Genomic DNA, 17,387 nt, shown 5'->3' on the forward strand with positions numbered 1-17,387 from the left:
GATCAGGATTTCTTTTTATTCCTTGTTGGTTTAAAATGGCTAATCAGAATAAAAAATAAAAGGGCCTCTGTCTAGAGGCTGGGGTCTCCCCTATTTAGAGGTTAGAACCCAGGTACCCCCACTACCCAGCACCATACTGAGGTGGGCTGAGGGGTAACCCCCAAGGGACAATCGGAGGGGCCTAGGCCTGCCACTCCTTCTCTCTATCCCATTTTTGGCATGTGATGAAAAATATTGCTTTTTGGATTCATCTCTCCCGGCCTTGGATTTAAAAATAATGTTAACCATGTGAGTTGGGGGAAGGCTCTGAGGGGACTAAAGAAGCCCTGCCCTAATCCCTCTCCCCCAAGAAGGGGTGGGGGGGATTATCCAATATTGTTCCTGGAGCTCAGCCAAGCTCTTTTCCTGATCTCCCCACCACCACCAAAGTCATGGGGCTGTGACCCCTTTCCTGGGGAAACTAAGTGCCAATGAACCTAGAAAACTAACTCTCCTCTCCAAGTCCTTCCCTCTTCTGACCAAGACCCCAGACTCGCCTCTCCCAAGGTTTCTTTCCTGATTACTACGCACCAATAGCAGTGGGGTGCGGTTTCCTTAGTTGGTAACTGAGACAAAAGAGAGGGAACCACTGGGAAAAGGAAGACTTCAATGGATGTCCCCACTTCTTTCCTGCTGGTCTGAGGAGTGGGAAGAGTAAGATACCCCTCCTTCTACATATCCCTCCCTCATTTTCCCATCCCAGGATAGATATATAATTTCTTTGATATTTATAATATATATATATATGTATATATATATATATATATATATATATGTACACACACACCTGGTAACGCAGAGAGGAAAAAAATAGAATCCGTAACAATAATAAAAAAAATTATTTCTGGTTTAAAAATGATCTGGTTCCCTCCAGGGCGAGCAATTGCACAAATGTCCACTGAGTCTGGTCCAGGGGTTAAAGAAGGGAAGGTCTTAAAAGGTGAAGGGGGTTGCTACCCCAGTCTCAGGGCCCCAACTCTCCAACTCCCCACCCCACTGCATTTTATAAAACGCTCCTCATCCTCTTGGAATCGGTGGTTTAAAAAAATGTCCATGCAGGGGAGGGGAGCCCCTTGAGGAAAGGAAGGTGGCCACCTGGGGCCCTTTGGTGTAGGCGCAGAGGCGTGGGGGGAAGGGAGTTGCCGAAGGCTCACACAGAAATCTCATAGGTGGTACCACCCACCCCTGACACCTTCTTGACTCCGCCCCTTGTGGGGCTGCTGAGAGGTGGCTGGCCTGGGCCAGGAGAGGCAGAGCCTATACTCTTGGGCTGCCCATTGGATTTGCTGTAGGCGGTCTTGAGCTGTACTTCATCTCTAGGAAGAGAAAAAAAAGAGAGGTGTCAAGAAGCAGGACACAAAACACAGAAAAGGGAGACCGTTTTAAAAGTTACAAGAACTGACATACTTTTCTATATGCTTTCTTACCCAAACATTTCCACCTATTTTATTGTCCTCTTAAAACATACCTGATGCCCTATCTCCTCTCTTTATTCCTTCCCTCCAACAGCAACTATCTTAAATACTTACTCTTAGGCAAATAAATACATTTCGGGAAGACAGGATTAAGAAAAAAGTATTAATCGTTAGGGTCTTAACAGGAATAGCCCATGAAGGCAGCTAGAGCGAGTGAAAGGAGCTATCTACAAGCAGGCACCTCTGAGTCCACTTGCACACAAGTGAAGTCATGACACCTTTGGTAATGCTATGCTAATTTTAAGTCCACTGAAGTTCAGGATGGACTCATACTTACTTGGGTGTCAATAATGGCTGCAAGGCTACTTCCTCTGCCTCAGAGACACCAGCGGGGGCTTTTTGGCTGCTGTAAGACATAGATCGGCCCAGGTATGGGGCAGTGGGGCCTGGTTCAGGGGACCCTAGTCCCCGGCCTCTTAGCCCATCAGGCTTGCCAAAACGGGGGGCAGCTGGGCGTCCCAGCGGAGTCTTGACCAAGGGTGATCTCTTTGAATCATCTGAGGAGGAACTAGTACGAGGGGCATGGCCTGAGCCCGGTGTTGACTGAATGCCTGAGTCCCCCAAGCCTGGTTCTTCCTCACGGCCCGGAAGTGGGGGTGACTGGCGTAGCAGCTTCTCTCGTTCCTGGAGGGAGGCCACAATATGGCGCGACAGATTGTCGTACCGGACTGGTGAGGGCTCTCGGTGTGTTGGGCCGGTTGGCACCAAACGTGGGTGCCTCTCGGCTTCCCGTTGCTGGGCCAGTCGGGCTGACAGGAAGGGAGAGGTGTAGCCTAAAGGTGGGTCTGGCTCAGGCCCTGCCTGCACTGACTCGAAATCAGGGCTGTCTGAAGGAGTGAGCAGGCTGTCATAAGATAGGCTTCCATTGCGTGTCTGGTTGGCCAGGCTCTTATAGGAGGTGGAAGTTGTGCCCTCTGAACGAATGGACTGCAACTGGCCCAGCTCAAAGCCAGTGCCCTGGGCCGACTTGAGGCTGGAGGAACGTGAGCCACTGGATAGTGGATCGAAGTGAAAGCTTTTGCCAAAGGTGGGAGAACGGAAACTCTCTGGTTCCAAGCTGGGCTCCGAGCGGTAGCTGGGATGGCGGCTGCTTTCTGCAATTGAAGTTGGCTCCTTCAAACTGTCCCCACGACTCAACTGAGGGAGAAAACAAAGCATGCTCTTAGTGTTCCTCCTCTTGTGACAGATGCTAGGCCCAGAGCCCAAGTAGTCATGCCCTGTTAATACGCTTCTTACAACTTTTTCTATGCATCCTCTCGTTCAACACCTAGAGCAAACTAGCAAGTTGGAACAAATAATATCTCATTTTAAGATGCAAAAAATGAGGCTTAAAGAGGTTAAATAACTCACCCATGATGGGTTTTGAACTCAGATCTGATGCTGTGATCAGTGCATTTACTAGTATGCTACACTGCCCCCTTTGATGACAGACACACTATCAAGATTCAGTCCCATTAATGTCTTTGGTTTTTTTCCTTCCCTTCTCCAAAATTCTTTTTCCCCGAACAGCTGACACACATCACAACCCTCCTCCTTCCAGAGTGTTCAGTACCTTGGCGCTGGAGGAATGAGGCATGGCAGCCGACGTACTGCTGCTACTGTAGCCCGGCCGGTACTTGTACATGGTAGGTGTGGGAGGGCTGTCCTTGCCCAAGAGGCTGCTATCTGCAGGAAAAAAGGCCCAGGGACAGACTTGACTTTACAAGTGGTTCTCTTAACTTGGTCAGAGGTTATTAAAGGACAGAGGGAGAACCAGGTAGGAACGGATACATCAGCCAACAGAAAAGTCCCAGGAACATGATTTGCCTGCAGTAAAGACTACAGACTCATAATGGCCCAGAACTCAGAGAGAGAATGCACCAAACATGTCTAGGATGTTCTGTGGTCTATCTGGATGCTGACAGTTCCTTACCCACAAAAGTCCAACTTGCTGCCACTAGCTACGTGGAATCCCCTTTCTCCTCTACTAGCTGCCCAAAGTGGCCAAAGGCCCACTTGATGGGTGTTCTCAGTGACAATGCAAGTATTACCTCCCAGGCCTTGCCTGTAAGTCTTCTCCACAGCACATAGTAACCTTCTTACTCTTGCCACTATTCTTACCCTCATTAGTAGCCAGGCTGAGGTGTGTTCGTAGCCCTGTGTAACGGCTCAGGTCCGGTTTAGGAGGAGGTGGGGGTTCAGCATCTGCAGACTGGCTCTCTGTTATCTCCAAGCTTCCCTTAGACTGGATGAATGAGGGAAAATCAGATTTGGAGAGTCGGGTGTAAGGACAACGCATCAATTATGTATCTCTAAACTGGGACTAGAAGACAAGGGACGAGAGCCATTTTGGGGATGACAATGGATAAAGAAAAATTTTCAACAAGGGTTTAATCCTGTCATTTAGGTGTTCATTTCCACCAACTATTTGTTGAGCTCCTACCATCCGCAAGCTGCTACATTAAAGTACTATGAAAACATGGAAACGAAAGGACTCAACTTCTACTGTCAGTGGACTTAAAATCTAATTAAATTTTTTTTCTTTTTAAGTAACTCCACACTCAACATGGGGCTTCAACTCATGACCCCAAGGTCAAGAGTCACATGATATACCAACTCAGACAGCCAGACGCCCCCGTACTTAAGTAATTTTTAATACAAGTTATTAGAAATTGAGAAATACTATAAGGGCAATGTCAACTGAAAGTTTCCATTTCTCTGCCATTAAAGTCCCCAAGTTACCTACTTTACTTCTCTGAATTCCTCACCTTGCTTCTCCTCAGCTCTCCCTGGATGCCATTGTCCATGATCTTCACAGTTATCTGCCCATCTGACACTTCTGGTCGAAGGAAGGGAGGTCTGATGACAATCGTCTTCTCTTTCTTTGGTCTCCCCAAATACCTGAGTGTCAAGAGTAGGGGGCTTTCATTCATTCATTCTAAAATACCTAGTGGTTGCCTATCTTGTATAAAACATTTTTAGAAATAAAGAACGTCTGACCAAGACAGCAAAAAACTCAGCATTGAACTGATTTCTTAGATTCCAGGAAGAACTGCACCAAGACTAGGCCTCTGAGCAAATACCTAGTTCAAGCCACTCTGGAGTAAATCTCACCCTCAACTCTCCAAGGAGAGTAGCCATAATACCCAAAGGCTATCAACTGAATTCGGGGGGTCCACTAAAGGACACCATGGCTCTCCCTTGCAGGTACTTCCCAGTCTAAGAGAAACCTTCCTCAACAGCAGTTTCCCACCCGACTTCCCCTATACTAGAACAAGTCCAAAGACAAACGTTTTGACCAACAGTGAATACTGGGTATACCTGGGTGCTGGGGAACTGCAGAGCACACGGCTGACATTGTTACAGCAGCCATTGGTGAAGGGGTTCACACCTCCTCGGAATTTACCCGTAACCTAGAAGAAGGAAAGATGGGCCATTATCACTTAGACAATGGACCTTGACCTCCAAAGGCCAAAACACAAATCGATAACCAACTATTGTGCACCCTCTACTCAGAAGATACAAAAATGAGTAAAACACAACCCTATCATCAAGAAACTTATAGTCATAAAAGTTAAGAATGGGAACTCTGGTGGTGCCTGGGTGGCTCAGGCATCAAGCATCTACCTTTGGGATGGAGGCCTATATCTGGCTCCCTGCTCAGCAGGGAGCCTGCTTCTCCCTCTCCAGCTCCCCCCATACTTGTGTTCCCTCTCTCACTATCTCTACCTGTCATAAATAAATAAAAATCTTAAAAAGAACGGGAACTCTAGAGTCAGTTTGAATCCTAGGGCTACCTCACCCAGATAGTGTAGCTATCTGACCCCATACATCAGTGTTCTTATGTGAAATGATACACAGCTCTCTCAAGATTGAAAACTAAGATAATATACATAAAAGGAAGCAGGTAAAGTCAGCTTTATTATAAGCACAAGAATAAGCATTTCCCTTTAAGTAGTACCATGAGCTTCCTAAGAGCTGGCCTAAGTCTACTACTGTTTCTTTAAGCTCAGAGCTTAAATTGTCCGATATACAGTGTACATTCTGCAAATGTCTGTCAACTAAAAAATGCTTCTGGGACACCTAGGTGGCTCAGTTGGTTAAGCATTTGCCTTCAACTCAGATCATGGTCCTAAGGTCCTGGGCTCGAGCAGTGCATCGGTGGGGAGCCTGCTTATCCCTCTCCCTCTGCTTCCCATTACCCCCTGCTTATATACTCACTCACTCACTCTGTCAAATAAATAAAATCTTAAAAAAAAAAAAGAAAGAAAGAAAATGGTTCTGTTCTCATGCTTTCATGAGGAGCACGGACACTTCATCATAAAAAGTATTCATCAGGGGCGCCTGGGTGGCTCAGTGGGTTAAGCCTCTGCCTTCAGCTCAGGTCATGATCTCAGGGTCCTGGGACCGAGCCCCACATCGGGCTCTCTGCTCAGCGGGGAGCCTGCTTCCCCCTCTCTCTCTGCCTGCTGCTCTCTCTGCCTACTTGTGACCTCTCTCTCTGTTAAATAAATAAAATTCAAAAACAAAAAAAAACCCCACCAGATTCTTTAAAAAAAAAAAAGAAAAAAAAAGTATTCATCAGGCATCCATCTCTGGAAGCACTCCACAATACTTTTATTAGAGGGCAAAGATTTGCAGGCCCAGCTCTACAATGCGTCTCCCATCACTTCACCCCATACCTGTTCATTGGTTGTGCGTCCCCTAGCCACCAGCACCACATGAAATCCTGTGAGGCCAGCTACAGGGATGAAGAATAAGCCAGCCACACACATCACTGTCATTCTAAAGCCAAAGAATCAAGGAGAACAGAGTAACATGATCTCACCATCCCCAGCCCCTACCAAGAGCCACCTTCCCTTTGACCCTTGCTACCACAGTGCTCAACTTTCCTCCTCCTCCCCGCTCCCAAGCCCACAACCCACAGAAGGATACGTGACAGCTGTGCGGACCCCTGAGAGTTCCTCCATGTGGTAGAGGACATAAAGGAGGCCAAAGCCAAACACACCCATGATGTGCGCTGTCAAGGAGAGGAGGAAAAGGAAGAAATAGCGGTAGTTCCGGCGACCAATACAGTTGTTCACCCAGGGGCAGTGATGGTCAAACTCCTAGAGGCAAAAGGAGAAACACTGAGAAGCATCCTTGGACCAAAGCCCTAGATCACTTCTGTTAAGAAAGAGACCAAACTGGGACACCCAGGTGGCTCAGTCATTGAGCACTGGCCTTCGGCTCAGGTCATGATCCCAGGGTCTTGGGATCAAGCCCTGCATCGGGCTCCCTGCTCAGCGGGAAGCCTGCTTCTCCCTCTCCCACTCCCTCTGCTTGCGTTCCCTCTCTCGCTGTCTGTCAAATAAATAAATAAAATCTTAAAAAAAAAAAAAATGGACCAAACATCAGAACTGAAGCACTGCTTTCATTATCAGGCGATTGTGTTCACCGTTTAGTTGCTAAATTAACAAGCTCAGGCACTTTATCTTGCTCTATCAATCTGTAAGGAAGACCTTCCAGAGGCTGATCGAAGGCCAAGGCCCCCTCTCAGAGTTTATCCAAGGTGACCAAGGAACTCTGAAGAGATGAACATCAGAGGCTTTACAAAAACATCAAGATTCATTAGAAAAAAAGCCCTGACAGGCAAGTGCTTATAGTGAAGTAAAAACTGATTGGGGAAAAAAGGGTTAAAAATAAGAGACAGGGGATGCAGAAGGACACGCAGGAAGAGAATATAGCTGTAAGATCTGAGTGCAACAGACAGCATGCAGTGGATGCAGCAGATACACAAACCCAGGACAAATGACCAAAAAGATGAGTCAGAAAGGCTACAGGTGGGAAAGCCTATTCCCACTTGGGGTCCCTCCTATAAGAGAAGAATATGCTCTACCTCTCATTCGTACATCACTGATAACATTTTTTTTTTCCATTTCCAATTTCACCTAAATTATAGACACTAAAATGTACACATATATACATAAGAATAAGTGTTCGCTATTTATAGCTGTTAGATAATATAAAACTTTTAAATTAAAAAGATAAAACTTGGGGCGCTTGGGTGGCTCAGTGGGTTAAAGCCTCTGCCTTCGGCTCAGGTCATGATCCCAGCATCCTGGGATGGAGCCCCGCATCAGGCTCTCTGCTCAGCGGGGAGTCTGCTTCCTCCTCTCTCTCTGCCTGCCTTTCTGCCTACTTGTGATCTCTATCTGTCAAATAAATAAATTTAAAAAAAAAAAGATAAAACTTTTAAATTAAGTTTTAAATTTTAATTCTGGGATACTTAACATACAGTATTGTATTAGTTTTAGGTATACAATACAGTGACTCAACAATTCTATATACTACTTAGTGCTAATCTTGGTAAGTGCACTTTTTAATCCCCATCACCTATTTCACTCGTCCCCCTACCCTCCTCCCCTCTGGTAACCATCAGTTTGTCCTCTATAGTTACGAGTCTGTTTCTTGGTTTGTGTGTGTGTCTCTCTCTCTTTTTTTCCCTTTGCTCATTTGTTTTGTTTCTTAAATTCCACATATAAGTGAAATCATATCTGTGTTTCTCTGACTTATTTCACTTAGCATTCCACTCTCTAGCTCCATCCAGGTCGCTGAAATTGGCAAGGATGAATAACATCTCATTGTGTATATGTCCTACTTCTATATCCATTCATCTAATTGAGAACACTTTTTGACAGAGCTAGAATACAGCCCAGGTAGTCAGCCAGGGCTAGATCGCACCCAAGAACCAGAACGCAGAGGATTCAATTCTTATTCAACAGACAGGGAAGAAGAGAACTTAGATTCAGCACCCAGGCCCACCCCCATCAGGCTTCCTACCTCCACACAATTGTCACAGACACTGCAGTGGGAACATCGAGGAGGACGGTAGAAACGGCAGGTGGCACACCACTTCATGCGCACCTGGATGCCCTTAATCTCCACTGTTTTGTAAAGGGGAGCTCGGAAGTCGTCTTCCTTGTCTTCATCCTCCTCAGCTGCAGAGAGGAAAAATCAGTTAAAAAACAACTATGCCAGAACTGCACTAGGGGGGCGCCTGGGTGGCTCAGTCGTTAAGCGTCTGGTTAAGCGTCTGCCTTCGGCTCGAGTCATGATCCCGGGGTCCTGGGATGGAGCCCCACATCGGGCTCCCTGCTCAGCGGGAAGCCTGCTTCTCCCTCTCCCACTCCCCCTGCTTATGTTCCCTCTCTCGCTGTCAAATAAATAAATAAAATCTTTAAAATTAAACAAAAAAAAAAACTGCACTAGGCATGAAGGATCCAGTGATATTTAAAATATGGCCTCTGCCTTTGAGGAATTCAGTCTACTGGGAAGAGAGAACAGGAACTAATAACTAATACTGTGAGATCAGCCCTACAATACAACACTACCAAACACACTGGAAATAAGGTTCAAGACAGTATGACTCAGAGGTAGCTCTGCTACGGGAATGCGGACACTTGGTTTACATACTACGAATATATCTGTAATGAAATAATTTACATATCAAAGCACATATGTAATGAGTCTGCATAATAGTTCGATGTCTACAAGTACATGAAAACTACAGCAATCCAAGAGAGGAATTAACAGCAACCCTTTTTATCCATGCACAAACCCCTTCCCCAAAAGATCTTCCCTAACTCTATTAATTCCTTATATATTTCAGTATTATTTGCTGGCTCAAGATAGTCTCTCCTTACCTGAATGCCCTTTCTTTCTTTTTTTTTGAAGATTTTATTTATTTATTTGACAGAGAGAGATCACAAGTAGGCAGAGAGGCAGGCAGAGAGAGGGGGAACAGGCTCCCCGCTAAGCAGAGAGCCCAATGCGGGGCTAGATCCCAGGACCCTGAGATCATGACCTGAGCTAAAGGCAGAGGCTTAACCCTCTGAGCCACCTAGGTGCCCCACTGAATGTCCTTTCAATTTCAATGATCAGAAACTCGTGGTCCTACTTCATAACTTAAAGGGCACTATTTGCCTTCTCATCTACAGTGTACAATTTTTATTTTTTATTATTAATCTAGAAAAAATACATGTGGGAAGGAAAAATTAAATAAATGAAGGTATAGGGATTAAAAATCAAGTTTCCAACTTTCACTGACTGGGGAAATGCTTTAAAATATAAATAGGTGAAAAAAACGCCAAGGTAAAGAACTGTACAAACAAAAGATCCATTTTGAAAATAGAAAACAAAAATCCACATTCGTAGGAGTGCCTGGGTGGCTCAGTCAGTTAAGCCATTTCGTCTCAGGTCAGAATCTCAAGTAGTGAGATCGAGCCCTGAGTAGCTCAGCAGGGAGTCTGCTTGAGATTCTCTCTCACACACCCCGACCGGCTGGCACTCTCTAAAATAAATAAATACATCTTTGAAAAACCAACAATGACATACATTTGATATAGATAAAGTAGTATATGTAAAAAATATATATATATTATACATATAAATCTTTAAACCACTGAAAGGAAACAGGAACAGTAGTTATCTTCTTTTAAAATTTTGTTTATTTATTCAAGAGAGAGAGCATGAGCACAAGCACGAGGAGAGGCAGGGGGAGAAGGAGATGCAGGGCTCAATCCCAGGACCCTAAGATCATGACCTGAGCTGAAACCAAGAATCTGATGGCTCAACCTACTGAGGCACCCAGGAACCTCAATAGTAGTTACCCTTGGCTGTAAAATTACAGGTATTTGTGTTTTTTATGCTTTCTACATCATGAATATTTATTCCTTATTAAAATCTTTACTTTTTAAAAAAGTCTTCTTTTAAAGGAAAAAAGTTAAAAATATGACTTATTTTGAAATTTCTGATCTTTCCACACCGGAAGTGAACACCTTCTCTTCTTAAAGTACTATATGGTTCTTAGGTTACTCTTGTAACTTAGCACAGTATAGCATATTTATTCCTAGAAATGTCTTCCCTATCTTTCTTTATAGACTGATGAACTATTTGAAAGCAAGGACCTTTAAAACAAAACAAAACAAAACTCATCCCAAATGACAAGGATAATGTCTTCCATACAGATCAATAAATATTTTATAGACATTAAAGTCTCATTAAGAAAGCCCTCCTTGGGGCACCTGGGTGGCTCAGTGGGTTAAAGCCTCTGCCTTCAGCTCAGGTCATGGTCTCAGGGTCCTGGGATCGAGCCCCGCATTGGGCTCTCTGCTTCGCAGGGAGCCTGCTTCCTCCTCTCTCTCTGCCTGCCTCTCTGCCTACTTGTGATCCCTCTGTCAAATAAATAAATAAAATCTTTTAATAAATAAATAAATAAATAAATAAGAAAGCCCTCCTTGGGGCGCTTGGGTGGCTCAGCGGATTAAAGCCTCTGCCTTCGGCTCAGGTCATGATTCCAGGGTCCTGGGATCGAGCCCCGTGTCAGACTCCTTGCTCGATGAGGAGTCTGCATTTGCCTCTCCCTCTGCCTGCTGCTCCCCCTGGCTTGTGCTCTCTCACTCTCTGGGTGTCAAATAAATAAATAAAATCTTTTTAAAAAAACAGCCCTCCTGGGGCGCCTGGGTGGCTCAGTGGGTTAAAGCCTCTGCCTTCGGCTCAGGTCATGTTTCCAGGGTCCTGGGATCAAGCCCCACATCAGGCTCTCTGCTCAGCAAGGAGCCTGCTTCCTCCTCTCTCTCTCTCTGCCTGCCTCTCTGCCTACTTGTGATCTCTGTCAAATAAATAAATAAAATCTTTAAAAAAAAAAAATAGCCCCTCCTTGGCGCTAGAGACTCCAAGTTCCTTAGGTTCAACTAATCTTTGAGACAGAAGTCACAAATAAAGCACAGTGATACAGGCTTTGTGAGCACAATGATCTCAGGAAAATCTCATTCTCTCCAAAGCCTTCTTCCCAATTTGAGTCTCATCCATGCACGTTAACTTCACAGGTGAGAGAAACATTAGTTACCAGCAACAACCCTTATCAACCTCTCTCTAAATCTAATGACGGTTCCTGACTCTCACCTCCTCTCCTCTGCCAGAACAGCCTACTTCTTCTCTAAGCTTAACCCTTCCAACATGCATGGGGAGACCACATCCTCCCTCTATAAGGTAATTCTTCTATTATTCCCCCTTCCAGTTCCAACTTCCTTCTCTTCTCCAGTTCCACCTCCTCATTCTATCAGAGTGCTTTAATCTTCTCTATCACAAAAACAAAAATAAACCAAAGCTCTCTCTCTCTCCCCTAAGACATTCCATCTTCTGCCTTCTCTCCTTAACTTCTTGAAAGAGTATACTCAACACTCACAGGCTCTGTTTCCTCACTGCCCATTCACTGCCTTCCAAACCATCAGTTTTGCTAATTTAACTGTATTTTTCCTACATACACACCCAAACACACTATAAGAACTATCCCTACCAAGATCTTAAATTCCTTAGTTACCAAAATGATAGGCAATTCTGAGTTTTCAAACTACCAGATCTAATTTCTGATACTGCCAACCATCATGAACTTCATGAACCTTAATTCCCACTTTGCCCAGTTTCTTCTCCTACTGACCTCTCTTGCCCAATCCCTCTCCAATGGCTCCTCCTTCTCCTCTGCTCATTATTAAAATGCCAGTGCTGGTTAGATCTGACCTTGGTTCATTCCTAATCTTCTTCTACTTTCTCTAGACAATCTTACTCCTGTTGCTACAAACACCACATGGCTAAAGCCTCTGAGATCAAAGTCTCTGAGTCTGACTACTCAATCGGCCAGTGGGCAACTATATCTGAATAAACATACTATCTCGAATTCAACGTGTATAAGAGGCTATCTTCCCTCCAAACATGTTCAACATTCCTGTAACTCCTATCTTGGTTTATAAAAATCAGCATCCAACTTATCTCCCAAGTTAGGAGCCTTGGGACTACCCTAGACAATTCCTTCTCTCTCGCTCTCCTCAATAAATAAATGGTCATGAAGAAATGTGTTGATTCTGCAGGGAAAAATCCCTAAATCCAGCCTTGAATTCAAGTTCTCATGCGGTCTACATTACGGCAATAGCCTCCCAAAAAGTATCTGTATTTCCTTCAGTAATTATTTTTGTAAAAAGAAATCTGAGCCCATGATTCCTCCAATTAAAGACCTCTTGCTGTCCAAATGAAGAAATATAACCTATTTAATTTAGCACACAGTCTTTGACAATTTGGCTTTCATTCACCTCCTACCTCTTCTGGCCCCACTATGTGCTTTATCTTCCACCCCACGGAGCTCGGCATTTGTGGCACATGCTGCTTCCTGGACCTAGAATGTGCTTCCCTGCCATCCTTCACCTGACATCCTTCCTGCCTCCTCTTTGCAGCACTGCCCCCATTTCCTGGGGCAGATGTAAGTGCACCCTCTTCTATGGCCTCAAATAACTTTGTTCATGCCTTCACCACGGTTCACGCCACCTGCTGTAACTGTCGACCCTTCATCCTAGATTATTACTGTGCCTGGGGACTCATATGTTCAAAATGAATCCCTGCTGGGGAGCCTGCTTCCCCCTCTCTCTGCCTGACTCTCTGCCTACTTGTGATCTCTCTCTCTGTCAAATAAATAAATAAAATCTTAAAAAAAAAAAAAATGAATCCCTGCTGAATGAGTAACTGAAAATCAAAAGTTGACCCAAAGTGAATGAACAGGACTAGAAGTTATGGCACCTATTCTGGAAGACTCTGACCCACTTTTCATCATTAGACTATTGACGTATTCCAAAACCCTCAGAGTCCTAAGGCCCAGGACTAAATGCCTATGTCCAGAACCATTATTTTTCAAAGGTAGTTGAGGAGTTTCCAAGAGAGGAGAAGGAGATCTTACCTCGAGGGAAAATCCCTGGGTCCATGAAGGTGGCCATGCTGAAGTTGGCCAGCACAAAGAGAAAAACAATCGCATTGTAGATGGGCACTGCAGGTGACACAGAGAGGCTTAGTCCTGGACAGCTGCACAGATAATAAAGAAAATGAGGGGCTGCCCCTAACACTTGGGACACCAACCATATAAAAACCTGAAAGATTTAGCCCCCATACCTATACATCATGTGTGCTTCACCTCTGCTGTCCCAAATTATCTTCATCCTTCACAACAAGTGGGTCTAGTTTTCCCATAGAAATGCTCATTTTAGATCAAGGTACGAGGCTCAGAATCTCTCCTACCATAACCCCTGTACTAAAGGTCTGTGTTCTTCAGATTCACTCTCCCCCTGGAGATCTTTCCACATTTTGGAATCTGTCCTTATCTCCTTTTAAGCAGGCACAAGAGTGAGGGACTGAGTATGTAACTGACGCCAACTACATTCCCTTTTCTTGCAAAGGCCGAGGCTGCTGGATCTCAGCCATGCCCCACTGACCTGCACACAGGTGCAAAGCATGGGATACCACCTGCCTCTCTGGCTCCCCTTCCCTCTTCCCAGCTGGCTTTCAACCACTCTTAACTGCCTAAAATTTCTTCACTGTACCAGATATTCCTGAGAGTTTTATTCAACTAAAAGCCAGTTCTCAAGGGGGGGGGGGACCACACAGAGATACCTATGGGTATCAGGACATAGAACTAGACTCCTTGAGGTCTATAAATGACATAGAAGAGTAGGGGAGAGAAAAAAAGGAGGGAGCAGACCAAATCAGCCCTGAATCCTATAGGAAAAAAAAACTGGCCAAACATATCCAATATTTCATAGGGTCCAAATCAAGAGATATGCTTTAGATAACTTTTCTTTGACACCCCCCCCCCAAAAAAGAGAAGGGTGCCCTAGTCCATGATTAAACTCCTTTTCTCTCAGGATATGAGTTCATAAGTAGGAATGCTGTAAGAACTCTTCCTTTCTGCTGATTTCCTGCGAGGTGGAAATTTCAGAAGACCATCTGATGTGCTGGTAGCTTTGTCAGTACTATCAAATGCGCGGTCTCCTATCTCAGCTCACGAAGAATTTCCCCTTACAAGACAGCTGCTAAATACCCTAATCTGCTTTGTGGCTGAGAACTTAATCTCCAGAATGAGGACAGCATCTGTCCTTGTCCCCTCTATCTGGACCAGCCAGAAGGAAAGGAAGAGTTCACTGAAAGGAAGAAGGGGCCAGGAGAACAAGACAGCAAAGGAGTCTGGAGAATTAATCCACAGTAGTCCTGGATTTTGTTGAGAGATCTGTCTCCATCAAAACAAGAAGCACAGCCCTGAATGGTGATTCGAGATGTGAGGAATTCATAGGAATTGAGCTCCTTAATCAGAATAAGACACAAAACTGATTGTCACAAAGCATCTCAGAGGTCTTCACCACCTCCATCTATTTATTCAAATTTGCCATTCACTTAAAAAAAAAATTAAGTGCATATTTATCATGTGGTAGGCTTTTTAGATAGTAAATACCAACTCTTTGCTTCTCTGGGTAGGTGAGTACGTAATTGGGAAACGAAATAATGAAGCGAGGTGCAGGCACTGATTTCAAGGGTAAACAGACCCTGAGTCACAGCCCTCGTTTTCCTCTATCCACATCTCCCAGGAAAGCCTCTTCCTCTAGGGGGTTCTCTGGTTCAGAAAATACGTCCCCATACTTTGACAGGGTTTGGGGAGGAATACAAGCAAGATGAGTCCTTACAGAGACCCACCCAAAGGCTGACCTCCCAGGTTCCTTGGGAGGGAGGGACAGAAACTAAAAACCAGTCATCCAGGTCAGAGCTCCTCCCTGGCGCTTAGCTGTCTTGCTCTGACTTCCGCCAGGGGAAGAGGAGAAAGGGTGGTGACTCACTTGACTCCTACAGCCTGGGAAGATAATTAGAAGGGAGGAAGAAGAAATTAAATCCTTAGAACACTGAGGTGCCCATGATTTAAATGTCTCGTTCCTAGAACTGACGACTATAGCTACAGTGGCCTCTCGAGCTTCCAACAGACTAAAGGTTGCTCGATCTCTGAAGGGAGCTAAGGTCAGAATATGAGATGTCAGCCCCTTGCAGGCTCAGATAGCAGTCTTTCTGATGCCATTTTTTCTTCAGTTTTTCCATTTCCAAATGAAGAAAATCACCCAACTTCTTGGGTACGCTGCCACCCACCCATCCCTGGATAATGAACATCACCCCTGCAATCTTCTCCCCACCCCCAAAGATTTCAAAGTGATCTCTACACCCAACGTGGGGCTCGAACGCATGCCCCTGAGATCAAGAGTCGCATGCTCCACCAACTGAGGCAGCCGGGAGCTCCACTCCCGTAACATTCCTGATAGCGACTCATCCCAGCTGAAGCACGTGTAATCCTACAATCTATCCAGTTTCAGTTTCTGTTGCCAAAATAAAGCCTAGAGTAGCTGGCATCTAGAAATGATGTAAATAACTCCACTTCCCAGGCAGCATCTGCCCCTTGATTGAAATCAAGGACCCACTGTGTCCAACCTTCACACTCTAGCTGATGGAACACTCCACCAAGGAGAGGCGAGAAGCAACAGAGCCTGTTTCTGCCACATCCCATATACTACTTGGCTTGGAGAGGCTTGCTGTTGCTATCGTACTTTGCCAAATTCCTAGGTGACCGCTCCAAGTGGCCTGTCTGAATCTGCTGCCTTTGAAGGAAGGAGATGAGGCCTGGGCTGAGGAGGAGTTGTTAGGGCTGGTCTTCAGCCTATGGCAATAATCACAGAGCTCCAAAGCAAAGGGAGTGGCCGGAGCCCAGAAGGCTGGCTGACTCACTGATGAGACTCCCAGACCAATACCAACCCAGGAAGAACAGGTTCTTCTGCACCCTCATCCAGCACTTGTTTTCAGACGGAATGGGTTTCAATACCTACACTCCTGGGGCACCTAGCTGGTCCAGTCAGAAAAGCATGCAACTCTTGATCTCAGGGTTGTGAGTTCAAGCCCTACGGTGGGTGTGGAGATGACTTAAAAAAATAAATAAACTTAAAAAAATACCCACGGTCCTGAAAAATCTGTTTCCTAGCCCTCTCTAACACTTCTATTACAAAAAATGGTTAAGCTGCTGGTAAGAAAAAGTAGGAATCAAGAAGCTTTGGATCTTAATCCCATCTCAATCAATGCTTTGCTATGTAGCCTTAGGTAATCTACAGAAAACTCTCCAATCTTGTTACTTCAGCTACATAATACAGATAGGAGAATGAAGGAGACAGTATCTGAAAAAACCCTAGAAATCTTTTTATTTTTATTTATTTATTTTCCTAGAATTCTTTTTACACCAGCTAGCTTCATACTGAGCATTCACTGCATAGAAGACACGTGTCCCCCCAATACATTAATAACTATCACCATCATCATCAATTATCACTCCAGTTCCACCTTCATCCCTAATTCCACCTTCCCTATGTGAGGTACTAGAAATTCAAGATCACTTAAAACAGAGGCGCTAAGCTCCTAAAGAATAGGTCTAAGCATTCCGCCCATGCCTAGCACATAGTTTGACTCTATGGCTAGTGTTTCTTGTTGATGAGGCAAGGCTGGAATGAACAGCCCACTTCCTGCCCCTGGGGATCCTCAAGACTCCACGGGAAAAAAAATTTTCCCCTCTCAGGTGGGTAAGTTTCTCCCTAAGATACCTGATTGGTTGTGTCTTACGCACACTTTCAAGCAGCTGAGTACAAGATGTAGGACTTGGGCACTTATTCCTGGGTGAAAAAACAACGTGGGAAGTAAAAGGAACATCCACTGCTCAATTAATGCCCTAAATCACGAGGCTGCTCCCACTCAAATCAGGTGCTAGCACTTCTGCAGTCAGGAAAAAAAGGACCAGAGGGAGAGGCACTAAGGTTACCCAACTCTGTGGGTAAAGGGTTGGGAGGGGCCAGAGGCAGAAAGTGAAAAGAAGCTCTTTCACAGACTGGACACTGGAAAGACCATCCTGGATTTCTGGACAACCCTGACTTCTATCCTGCCCGTAGAGGACAGCTTGCAGCAGAGATTTTAGGACTGTGCCCTCCCTACCAACTTCACAACTATACACAATGAGACATTGGT

At 45.0% G+C, this 17,387-nt stretch overlaps 1 protein-coding gene across 1 annotated transcript in view; it reads right to left on the reverse strand.

Moving 5' to 3' along the window:
* LOC111149438 (zinc finger DHHC-type containing 5) overlaps positions 1–17,387 on the reverse strand; it is a 25,872-nt gene continuing 8,485 nt past the window's right edge. The window contains exons 3-12 of the mRNA XM_022506517.1: positions 13,258–13,379; positions 8,316–8,473; positions 6,429–6,601; positions 6,176–6,278; positions 4,815–4,906; positions 4,262–4,394; positions 3,615–3,738; positions 3,067–3,179; positions 1,792–2,651; positions 1–1,355 (exon numbers count right to left, since the gene is read on the reverse strand). Coding sequence (XP_022362225.1) covers positions 1,190–1,355; positions 1,792–2,651; positions 3,067–3,179; positions 3,615–3,738; positions 4,262–4,394; positions 4,815–4,906; positions 6,176–6,278; positions 6,429–6,601; positions 8,316–8,473; positions 13,258–13,379 — 2,044 coding nt within the window. The 3' untranslated portion in view covers positions 1–1,189. The remainder of the gene's footprint in view (positions 1,356–1,791; positions 2,652–3,066; positions 3,180–3,614; positions 3,739–4,261; positions 4,395–4,814; positions 4,907–6,175; positions 6,279–6,428; positions 6,602–8,315; positions 8,474–13,257; positions 13,380–17,387) is intronic.

This window comes from Enhydra lutris, unplaced genomic scaffold, assembly GCF_002288905.1.
Source record: "Enhydra lutris kenyoni isolate GAN:26980312 unplaced genomic scaffold, ASM228890v2 scaffoldscaffold22, whole genome shotgun sequence".
NCBI lineage: Eukaryota > Metazoa > Chordata > Mammalia > Carnivora > Mustelidae > Enhydra > Enhydra lutris.